This window comes from Cajanus cajan, chromosome 7 (genome assembly GCF_000230855.2).
Source record: "Cajanus cajan strain Asha chromosome 7, NIPB_CcT2T_4, whole genome shotgun sequence".
Lineage (NCBI taxonomy): Eukaryota > Viridiplantae > Streptophyta > Magnoliopsida > Fabales > Fabaceae > Cajanus > Cajanus cajan.
The window spans coordinates 40,998,251-41,010,252 of record NC_138523.1 but is presented as its reverse complement, the minus strand read 5'-3'; the positions used below and the strand labels follow the sequence as shown (position 1 = coordinate 41,010,252).

Genomic DNA, 12,002 nt, shown 5'->3' with positions numbered 1-12,002 from the left:
TGGTCGCTCGCACATGATACCGATATATACGCACAGTATAATTATAGTATAAATTTAACATAAACATAAAAATATACAGGTTAAATTAGAATGTAAACAATTATATTTCATCAGTCATCAATATTTGTTAGACAAGTATATATAAAAAGATATATATAATTAAATATTATTTATCTAATCATAAAGACATACTTGCATACAAATATTTGGCAAAAGTGTGTTTTTTAAGTTACTTTGAAGAATAATAATTTTTTATTAGTTTTTACAAATTTACAACGAGTTTATTTATTTTATAAAATGGAGTTAACAGTACCTGGGCAATATTGGTATTAAAGAAATATTGTTTTGATTATCGTAGTCAGTGAAAAAAGGGTCTGATGATATTGTAACATAACATATTTGAATCTTTGTCACTCTAATTTGGTGTTCCTCTAGTTGCGGTTGTTGGATTGCATGAGATCCTTGTTTAGGTGCGGCACAGTGCACCTTCACTCATGCACCATCACCATGCCCACTCCAATCCTCACCCCTTTTCCTCCCAACCATGGAACACTTAAACCCGCTCTTCAATCCTTAACCCTCCTTTTCACTCACCCACTCGCAACCCCCTCGCGTCTCGAACACGCGCATTCCCTCCTCCTCGATCTCTGCGCCGCCGAGAAAGCCCTCCCACAAGGCCAACAATTGCATGCCCGTTTGCTTAAATCTCACGCTTCTGCGTTTCTGGCCACCAAGCTTGTCCACATGTACGGGAAGTGTGGTTCTTTGCATGATGCAGTGAAGGTGTTCGATGAAATGAGCGAAAAAACTATTTTTACCTGGAATGCCATGATGGGTGCGTTTGTGTCGAGTGGTAAATATCTCGAAGCTATTAAGTTGTATAAAGAGATGAGACTCCTTGGGGTGGCGCTAGATGCTTGTACTTTTCCCTCTGTGCTTAAAGCATGTGGTGCTCTTGGTGAAAGCCGCTTGGGCGCTGAAATCCATGGCGTGGCGGTTAAGTGTGGATATGGTGAATTTGTGTTTGTGTGCAATGCGCTTATTGCTATGTATGCGAAGTGTGGTGATCTTGGTGGGTCTAGGGTGTTGTTTGATGGGATTATGATGGAGAAAGAGGACACTGTGTCTTGGAATTCTATTATTTCGGCACATGTGGCAGGAGGGGAGTGTTTGGAGGCTTTGTCGCTTTTTAGAAGGATGCAGGAGGTTGGTGTTGCTAGAAATACGTATACTTTTGTTGCAGCTCTTCAGGGTTGTGAGGATCCCTCATTTGTTAAACTGGGTATGGAGATACATGGTGTTGTATTGAAGTCTAACCATTTTGCTGATGTCTATGTTGCCAATGCTTTGATAGCTATGTATACTAAATGTGGTCGAATCGGGGATGCTGAAAGAGTTTTTGGAAGTATGTTCTGGAGGGATTATGTATCTTGGAATACATTGCTTTCCGGTTTTGTTCAAAATGAGCTATATAATGATGCTCTAAGTTACTTCCGGGAAATGCAGGATTCTGGCCAAAAGCCTGACCAGGTGTCAGTGTTAAACTTGATTGCGGCGTCTGGGCGATTGGGTTGTTTATTGAAAGGGAAGGAAGTTCATGCCTATGCAATAAGAAATGGATTGGATTCCAATTTGCAGATTGGGAACACTTTGATAGATATGTATGCCAAGTGTTCTTGTGTGAAATATATGGGTCATGCTTTTGAATGTATGCCTGTAAAAGACTTTATTTCTTGGACAACTATTATTGCCGGCTACGCACAGAATGAATTCCATCTGGAAGCAATAAATTTGTTCCAGAAGGTTCAGCTGGAAGGGATGGATGCTGATCCCATGATGATTGGAAGCCTTTTGCGGGCTTGTAGTGGGTTGAAATCTAGAAACTTAATCAAAGAAATTCATGGTTATGTTTTGAAAAAAGATTTAGCTGATAAAATGCTACAAAATGCCATGGTCAATGTATACGGAGAGGTGGGGCATATAGATTATGCAAGACGTGCATTTGAAATAATTAAATCCAAGGATATTGTGTCTTGGACCAGTATGATTACCTGTTGTGTTCATAATGGACTTCCAGTTGAGGCTCTTGAACTTTTTTGCTGTCTAAAACAAACTAATATTCAACCTGATTCTATAGCTCTCATTAGTGCACTCTCTGCCACTGCGAGTTTATCTTCATTGAAGAAAGGGAAGGAGATTCATGGATATCTGCTTAGGAAGGGTTTCTTCTTGGAGGGACCAATTGCTAGCTCCCTGGTGGACATGTATGCTCGCTGTGGAACTGTGCAGAACTCAACAAAGATATTTAATTCTGTAAAACAGAGAGATCTAATTTTATGGACTTCTATGATTAATGCAAATGGAATGCATGGATGTGGAAATGAGGCCATTGCTTTATTCAAGAAAATGACTGATGAGAATGTTATTCCTGATCATGTAACCTTTTTGGCTTTATTATACGCATGCAGCCATTCAGGATTGTTGGCTGAAGGTAAGAGGTTTTTTGACATCATGAAATATGAATATCAATTGGAACCCTGGCCAGAACATTATGCCTGTGTGGTTGATCTCCTTAGCCGTTCCAATTCCCTGGAAGAGGCTTACAATTTTGTGAGAAACATACCTATTAAACCTTCTTCTGAAGTCTGGTGTGCTCTACTTGGGGCATGCCGCATTCACTCTAATAAAGAATTAGGAGAGCTGGCAGCAAAGAAGCTCTTACAATCAGATTCAGAGAATTCAGGAAAATATGTACTGATATCAAACATCTTTGCAGCAGATGGAAGATGGAATGATGTTGAAGAAGTGAGGTTGAAAATGAAGGGAAATGGGTTGAGGAAGAAACCAGGGTGTAGTTGGATTGAGGTTGAGAATAAGATTCACACCTTCACGGCAAGGGACAAGTCTCATCCACAGTCTGATGACATTTATCTAAAATTAGCCCAGTTTACAAAACTTTTGGAGATAAAAGGAGGCTATAGAGCTCAAACTAAGTTTGTGTTTCACAATGTTAGTGAAGAAGAGAAAACGCAGATGCTATATGGACATAGTGAGAGATTGGCACTTGGTTATGGTCTGCTTGTTACTCCAAAGGGTACTTCTATTCGAATCACAAAGAACCTTAGAATTTGTGATGATTGTCATACATTCTTTAAGATAGCATCAGAAGTCTCCCAACGGACCCTTGTTGTAAGGGATGCCAACAGGTTCCATCATTTCCAAAGAGGGCTCTGTTCGTGTGGGGATTTCTGGTGACTGAATACCTTGATTATTTTATGTAAATAGATACAGCACACATCTCTCATCTCTGGTTCCTTCCTGTTGGAGGCAGTCGCCAAAATTTATCTTTCGAGATTTTGCCAGCTTCTTTATAGTGTCTTAATCAAAGACATAAGAACCTAGATAAACAATAGAGATGAGAAAACGGGTCACTTCAGTCCATTTAGGCTTGTCCCTCATCAGTTTACCAAAAATGGGTTGGATTGTGTTGGTCGCAAAACAAAAATGAGCTGAACATTCTGACTCTTTATGCTTAAGAATGGGTCGGCGGGTCATTTGTCAAAAAAATTCTTTAAAAAAAGAAAAAAATAATATTTATTTTAAGTATTTCTTTTAATATATTATTTTTTCAATATCTAAAATATCTACATAAATTAATGTATCTAAATAATAAAATAAATTTTAAATTTGTAATATAATAAAATAAATATGTCATTATAATAATAGTAGTTCTTACAATAGATTTGTTACATAAAAAAATCTCAACTTACATATAGTAAAATAAATCTAATTATTTAAACTTAACATTAAAAATAATAAAAAAATATATAAAAAAGTTAAGATATCTAACCCAGCTCACCATTTTTTTATAGGGTAACGAGTTGAGACTTATTTTACCATTCTTTATAAACATGGTCTGAGATTATTTGGTAGTTAGTAATTACTACTTAGCAAGAATCTTCATAGATGTTTAAATAAAAATTATATTTTCACGAAATTGGTTGTTGATGCACATCTATTTTTATGTTGAATCACATTTTTCTATGTCAATTATTATTGTTTCAAATGTAAAGGGGAATTGTAAAAATTGTTTGTAATGATCCACACATATTCTATTTTATTTATAATGAATTACAATCAAGGAAATCAGGAAAGCAAATTAAAAAAAAATCCATAATCTATAATTTTAAACTTTACATATAAAATATCTTTAAGACTCCACCTCAAACCGGAACATATATCATATGAACTAAGTTGTTACAAATACTTCACTATTATATATTTTGTTTGGATTAGTAATTTTAAATGAATGTTTAAATTCCCTTATTTTTAGGGAACATTTTAATAAACTAATTTTAGTTGTTTGATGAGATGTTGCTTTTTTTTTTTCCCTGTTGCACCGGTTTCAAAAGTAGATTCTGGTCCTAATTTGGTTAATTTATTCATTATCATTAAATTTTACCTTTTCTAAAAAATGTTTACACTTCACTGTATTCTTGAACTCATGTTACGTAAGTAATTTCCATCCATTTTAAATGGGTTACATCATTTATAAGTAACTCACATTATATTTTTACAATTTTTGCTCTAATGAAATTATTTATAAACACCTCCACTTTTTGTCAACTCATATTACACTTTTTGACGACTCACACTATATTTTTTTGATAAATTAAAAAAAAATTATGGATAATAAAAATAAGTGTTACTTATTAACACACGTATCAATTATTATTAATTTATTTATAAAGGCATTTTCATATTTAATAAAATCTAATAATCATTCTCTCAAAAATAATTTTATGCATAATTTAAACTTTTATGCCCTTTAATATTAAATAGTTAATTTTAGCAATCTTCACATTAATCTGTGGCCAGGCTTTATGACAGTTTGAAAAAAGTTATTAAGCCTTGAACGAGTTAAAACATTTTAAAAGTGTGGGGACGATAGCCATCAGTTCGAGGTTTCTGTTTGTGAGCCTCCGTGCACGTTTCAGCTTGGAGGGTTCATGAACCGGATTGCTTTCGAATGAGCATTGAAAGCAGCAAGAAATATGAGCTTGAGGCTTTAAGACCCTAGCATAACTAGGCTAAGGACCTCTCGAAGAGTAAAAGGGTGCATCTAGTGCTATGATTATCTATACTATACTGTACTTTGGAGTGGTTCCCTAATAAACCTTCACAATTTACCTATATCATAATTATTGTTTTGCAGATGATTATATGAAACTAGACACTTCCTTACTACATTTCTAAATCCTGCCAACCTCTCGTACTTGCATGATTTGAAACTATTCCCTTCATCATCTATTAGTTAGTTAACCTGAATTCTAACTATATATTCATCTGAATTATTTTGTAATAACAATTCCTCAATTATTTGGAAATGAATTTCCAACGTAGAGTTGTACAATACTTGTAGTATTACTACACAACTAACGATGAACTTCATGTCATTTTTTTTAAATTATTATTACTTGAAAGAGTTTACGTTAATTGCCAAGTAAAAATATGTTTTGGGAGTTTTATTAAAAAGTAGCTTCATTCTTATATATAAAAAACAAATACTCAATACATTATGATGAATAAAAGTAATTGAACTAGTTAATTATAATTAATATTACAATTTAAAATTTTATTCAAAAAATACTTGTAGAATTAAATAGTCTTAGTGATGATTATATTTAATAATGCTATTTATAATTTATAATTTTATTGCAAAAATACTCATAAAAGGTTTTACAAAATTTTACTTTGAAGTGGAAAAGTTGCTAAAATTCATAAAACTTATCAAAAGAGTTAAGCAATTCTTAACCTAAAAATGTTTGCCATTAGATAATTGTATCTTTTTTATAGCTGAAAGTATTTTATTTTACTCATCATATAAATTACATTTTCATATATATTATATTTTTGTTTTCTTTTAATTTCTACTATCTATTGATTATAAGAATTAAAATGTAAAATTTAAAATTGTACCAACTAAAAAAAAAGTGTAAAGATTGAAAATGAAATATATTTAACTATATAAATAAAACGATAAAGTTTATGAAATTATAAAAAAGACCGAGGGTCCTAAATAAACTAATAAAAAAATAAATATTTAAATAGTAAATATAATATAAACATGCAAATAATTCCAAAAATCATTTTGTATTACTAAACCCAAATTACCCGCTTATATTTTGTTTTTTTTCCCGATTTACCCTGACTCCCCCCTCTTCTCCTTCTGCTATTCTTCCGCCGCACTCGGCAGCGTGACCACCGCGAGCGAAGCCCTAAACCCTAAACTTGGAACCACGCATGATTCTCACTGCATTGCCATGGAACTCTCAGAAGAATGGAAGTCCTTCTTCCCAATAGCCGCATCCACCGTATCCCCTCTTCTTCAATCCCATTCCCATTCTCTCCCTCTCGGACCCCTTCTCTTTAACCCTAACCCTAACCCTCTCTCTCTTCTATTCTCTTCTCTCCTCCCCTCTCTCCATCTCCCTCCCCACCTCTTGCCCTCTCGCTTCCTCCTCACCTCTTCCCTTCTCCCCTCCACCGCCTCCTCCATCGCATCCCTCTTCTCTCCCCACCAAAACGACGCCGCTCCCCCCTTCCTCCGCAACCGCATCCACCTCCTCAGTTACCCCCACAGCCCAAACGTCCTCGTTTTCTTCCCCACTGGCCCCAACGACGACAAAATCGCCTTTTTCCTCCTCACCGTTAAGGACGCGCGTTTGCATGTCCAGCTTGACGCAAACGGCGACGTTTTTCGCGCTTCTACCGGCTCCGCGCATCGTATTTTGAGTATTTCGGTTAACCCCGTTGCTGATTTTGGTCTCACGGATTCTCATGTCATTGGGTATTTGTTGGCTTCTACTCTCTATTCCGTTCACTGGTTCGCTGTGAGGCACAACTCCGTTTTGGAGAGGCCTAGTGTGTTTTATTTGGGGGGTAAGATGTTCAAGACTTGCCCCGTCGCGCATGCTTGTTGGAGTCCTCACATATTGGAAGAGAGTCTCGTGTTGCTGGAGAATGGCCAGTTGTTTTTGTTTGATTTGGAGTCTCATGCCTCGGGTGGTTGTTTCAAGGGGAATAGGTTGAGGGTACCATGGAATGATTTGGGTTTTTCTGAAAACAACAAGGTGTGGTTGAGCTGTGAGTTTAGTTGGCACCCCAGGATTTTGGTCGTTGCGCGGTCGGATGCTGTTTTCTTGGTTGATTTGAGGGTGAAGGAGTGTAATGTGAGTTGTCTAATGAAGATTGAGACGCTGCGAATGTATGCTCCGGATGAGAATGAGCGGTTTCTTGCGTTGTCAAGGGCTGGTCCTGATAGCTTTTACTTTGCTGTGGCTTCTACCAGTCTTTTGCTTCTCTGTGATGTGAGGAAGCCTTTGGTGCCTGTGTTGCAGTGGATGCATGGTATTGAAGGACCATGCTTCATGTCTGTGTTTAGCTTGTCTATGTTGAGGTCCCACTCTAGGGAAGACGCGTTTAAGTTGGCTTCTGAATCTGGGTTTTGCATTATGTTGGGGTCATTTTGGAATTGCGAGTTCAATATCTTTTGCTACGGGTCTATAAAGCCGTTTCGTAAAGGTTCTATTACTTCGAAGATTAACTCTGCCATCTGTGCTTGGGAGCTTCCATTTGAGATTAATTTATCTGGTCACGAATGTCATTGTGGAAGTTGTCTCTTAAGGAAAGAGTTTACTAAGGATGCTCTTCCGGAGTGGATTGATTGGCAGCTAAAGAAAGAGATTGTTTTGGGATTTGGGGTTTTAAGCAACGACCTTGCTGCATTACTGTGTGAACCGGATGAAAATGGTGGTTTTACGCTGATAAGGCTAATGTCTTCGGGAAGGTTTGAATTGCAGAGATACCATGCCTCTTGGGCGCAGGCTAAAAACTTGGAAGATTGCCATGATCAAGTATTTTGTTTGGACAGACACTTGCTGCAACAGGCTAGTGATGAGAAATACAAATTTCCGAAAATTTTTCACTACCTAAAATTGGATCACCTTTATGCATATGCACGTGGTAATCTTACGCGATTCCTAGCTACAAAACTAAAAAAGAACTATGTGGACTCTCAGGACAAGGAATCATTTTGTGCAGAAGTGCATGAGTTATTGTGTGAGAAATTGAATGCTTGTGGACTTGGTCAATCAAGATCATGTCCAGCAGTTACTTCTGTTTTTAATGATGTCAAGCTACCAGCAAGCTTACACGAGGTTGCTTTGAGAAGATTGTGGACTGACTTACCTATGGAACTATTACAGTTGGCGTTTTTTAGATTTGCTGAATGTCATGAAGTTGTTGGAGACCTGGACCAAAATAAGGTAGCTTTGGAATTTTTAGCTGTTCCAAACCTCCCTCAATTACCTCCATTCTTTTTAAGGAAATCATCACCCCACAGCAATGATGACATTGTGGGTCCAGTTATTCCTTTTCCTGTTCTGCTCGTGCTTAATGAATTTCGCAATGGGTACTCAAATTTGGAAGGAGGTGAATTTTCAGTAGAAACAGAACTTGGCCTCAAGTACAAAGAAATTATGCAGGTGGCTGGTGAGATTGCAGTTTCAGCGTCTGGCCCTACACATCTTGATGATCATGCAGTCTCCCTTGCTGAGGATGGAGAGGAGACCTGGCTTGGTTCTTCGAAACCAAAATCTTTTTTGTTATACCATCCAGTTGCATTAAACTCATCTGCCACTGACCTTGTTCATGGGAAGTCTGTTTATAGTGATACAATTTATGATACATTCATTTTTCATGTTCCAGAGAAGAAGTCCAATGAGCAGACTGAATCTGTTGGACAAGAGATATTTGATGATCTTTCCCCTGTTGAGTTGAGGTTTGATGCTCCTGTGAAGAAGCTTGAACCTCAAGGTTTAAAGGCATACAATCTATTGAAGAGACAGATGTCTAAATGGCAAGAAAATTTTGATTCATATAAGGAATTTTGTGTTCAATCTAGATTTGAAAAAAGAAGTTAGCTGGTGATCTCTCCCTTAGTCATCCTCTTCCCCGTAGAAGATAGGTATGCAAGAAGCAAATGGGCCTTCCCGTCCTCTACTATACTGCTCTTGGTTGATCCTCGGGGACAGATTTGAACGGTGTAAATTTTTTGTAAGGAAGCAAATTTATGATAAGCCTTCTCCAAGTAAAAGTGCAGTACTGGATGGTAAGATCACATGAGATGGCATTCACTGTGGCTGCTGTAATAAAATCGTAACGATTTCAGACTTTGAAGTTCATGCAGGAAGCATACTTGCTTTTTCCCCTTCCCTGAGATAACAAATTAACAATGTCTTCTCAGCTTCGCAATCCTTTGCTCTGTCCCCTACCAGGTCCCTTATATTTCTATCATTTTAATTTTTCTTTTTCAAGTTTGTTTCATTATTTTCTTTTTTAGGTTTATGCAAACACTTAGTTCTGTGGTTTAAGTTTGAGCAAATGGCTTTGATTCGAGTATTGCATTGGCTTTGAGCAATGGCTTTTATGCTAACACTTAGTTTGTTTGGGCATATTTTCTTATCTGCTTATATAGTGTTATTTGTAGCTGTCAAAACTGTCATATTTATTGATTGGAAGATTTAAGACTAGCAAATTGTTTAAAATTGTGAAAACACATCAGTTCTTAATTTCACACATCCATTCATTGGTGAACATGTAAGCTGATGTCTGGTTTTGTTGCCACATGGAAGCATAGATATATTTCAGAACATGTCTCACCTTTGGTTTCTGATTTGTCTGATAATAATTATTAATTATACTGTATATTAAATTCCTTTTATTTAATTCATTTTATTTCAAGTACTTGTGTGTTTCATAATTGTCGACAACTAATTTTAGTGGATTGCTTTTTATGATGTCATTTTTTGTTATTATGTTAGATGGGATTATGACCTTTTATATCTTTAAATCAGGGACAAAAATGAACTGAAATTGGACTTCAAGAGATTCTGGGAAACGTTTTTATCATCCAGCTCTGAGAAGGTTCTTTTCATTGCTTAGTTTCTTTGATGGTTTCATGCAGATTCAACATGCTTCAGATGTGTCGGTGCTTCATAGGTTATAACTGCTGGAATATCTGACAATGTTGTTAATATAATTATATTATCACAAACTTTCTTTGATTAAGTAGACACCCATTTCTCAAGTGGAGGTGCTGTAGCCTTTCCCTGATTGAAATGAATACAATTTTTTTTATCTTTTGTAGATCACAGAAACCTGTATTCTCTTGCCAATACTGATGATGGAGATGGAGGAGACCTGATATGTTGTGATGGATGCTCATCAACATTCCATCAAGGCTGCTTGGATATTAGAGTCCCTGTGGCTGTGGCAAATGATGCATTGCCAATACTGATATTCCAGGGATGTCTTCTTTTGTGGAAACAGATGTCAAGAGGTATGATCTGTGTATTCATGTTCTTGAATATTGATGGCTTCTTATAACTGGATGATGCTTAATTATTTGGTATAGTAAATTGAATTGTGATAAGCTTTTGAGTTGCAATTGTGGTTTGTGTTTTAATCACTTGTTGCTTCCTGGTTCATGATATTTATCGCCATATCTGTGGAACATTTTCTTGTCATTGTTGTTAAACTATGTCCAAGATTGTTTCTATGGAATCCATGACCTTTTCAATGCTCATGTTTAATACTTGTATGTGTCTGTCTTATATGAAAATTTCTCATGCACACAGTGATAACTTGTAATCTTTCAGAATTTTTTTTTTGACAGTTATTACATTTACATTTAGCAAAAAAACCGTAGAGTCCTAGTCATGTATCTAAAACACTAATTATTGTACCAGGATGGATGGGTATTATTCTTGCTATCCATTTCATTGAAAACTTGAACTTGACTTCTGCACAATACGATTCATTGCAGCTTTCAATGCGGAATCAAATAGCAAATAATTGCGATGGAACGTGCTCCACTGTATCTGATTTGGTCAAATATATATTGAGGTTCCTCCTTCTAATGCATCCCAGATAAATAATGAAATCATATCTATTGAATCTGATTGTCAATTGTCATCTTCCTGAGGGTTCATTGAATAATGTGCCTGACATTGCTAGTAACAGAATTCTTCAAAAGATGACACATGTCAGGTTGTATGTCAGGCGGTTCATGAAAATTTGGTAATGGAAGGCAACAACAGTATTTACAATGCCTGTGATTATGTGACTGATACTTGTTACTTGGGTTCCTTTTGAAGAGAGGAAGTGTCTCACGTCTTGTATTAGCACTGAGGCTACAGAAGGACTAGGCCTTGCCAATTAGCATATAAGTCCAAGTTTTGAGGTGGGCCTTGCCACAGAGGTGACCCATTCTGTGTACGCTGGATTCACAACTTGAATATTTAGGAATTGAGGAGGCATTAACACATTTACAAGACCCCCTTCAACTTTGGTGTGATTTGATGTGCATAGAATGGCAAGGACATGATTTTGTAGTTAGGATAAGGTTGGGTTATCGGGTTCAATTTCTGAGTTTTACCAAGTTCCAGATCGTTCAGCTCTGATACTATAATAGTAAAGAGAGAATAAAAGTGTTTATTGTTCTATAGTGTGGTCAACTTACTTTTATTCAGGATGTATGTATCTTTAATGGTGCAACCACGTTTGATGGGCCTAGAATGTCACACGGAATTTAAGACTTAAAAGTTTCATTTATTTTTCATAAAAATTGTCGGAAAAACAAAAAAAAAAAAATATTAACGGATCACAAAATGCAATCTCCTTGTTTTTATTTATTCAGTTTTTGTGAAAATATGGGCCGTAGTCCAAAGATAAAAAAAAAAAAGAAAACAGACGTGGAAACCAATGTTTTGAAAAGGTTCAATACCATCACGGACTAGGAGACTAGTACGATCCCCAAGGCCAAGAGGGTCAATCCATTACAGATTGTGATCTTATATTGGCTTATGATATGTGTATATATATATATATATATATTTTTTTTTTTAATTTTATACTTCTTAACTTTTAATTTTTTTTTT

General features: G+C 36.2%; 2 protein-coding genes across 4 annotated transcripts; both read left to right on the top strand.

Annotated features, from left to right (window-relative positions):
- Positions 1 to 68: 68 nt before the first annotated feature.
- On the top strand, positions 69 to 3,591 carry OTP86 (Tetratricopeptide repeat (TPR)-like superfamily protein). Its single transcript, XM_029274474.2, has one exon. It carries the CDS (start codon positions 454 to 456, stop codon positions 3,253 to 3,255), a length of 2,802 nt encoding a protein of 933 aa, XP_029130307.1. The 5' UTR covers positions 69 to 453; the 3' UTR covers positions 3,256 to 3,591.
- Positions 3,592 to 6,158: 2,567 nt separating this feature from the next.
- On the top strand, positions 6,159 to 11,567 carry LOC109813936 (TATA box-binding protein associated factor RNA polymerase I subunit C). Of its 3 annotated transcripts, none has more exons than XM_029274476.2 (4): positions 6,159 to 9,338; positions 9,918 to 9,987; positions 10,211 to 10,402; positions 10,889 to 11,567. In XM_029274476.2, the coding sequence occupies exon 1, from the start codon at positions 6,324 to 6,326 to the stop codon at positions 8,982 to 8,984; it is 2,661 nt and encodes an 886-aa protein (XP_029130309.1). In that variant the 5' UTR covers positions 6,159 to 6,323; the 3' UTR covers positions 8,985 to 9,338; positions 9,918 to 9,987; positions 10,211 to 10,402; positions 10,889 to 11,567. The 3 variants fall into 3 exon arrangements, with proteins under 3 accessions (XP_029130309.1, XP_029130308.1, XP_082915771.1); XM_029274475.2 differs by having other exon boundaries at positions 9,918 to 10,062; XM_083059645.1 differs by having other exon boundaries at positions 9,918 to 10,062; positions 10,812 to 11,567.
- Positions 11,568 to 12,002: the final 435 nt, after the last annotated feature.

Bases quoted from the DNA above. Each gene is read 5' to 3' on its own strand.
- OTP86 (XM_029274474.2), top strand. From the start codon at position 454: ATGAGATCCTTGTTTAGGTGCGGCACAGTGCACCTTCACTCATGCACC.
- LOC109813936 (XM_029274476.2), top strand. From the start codon at position 6,324: ATGGAACTCTCAGAAGAATGGAAGTCCTTCTTCCCAATAGCCGCATCC.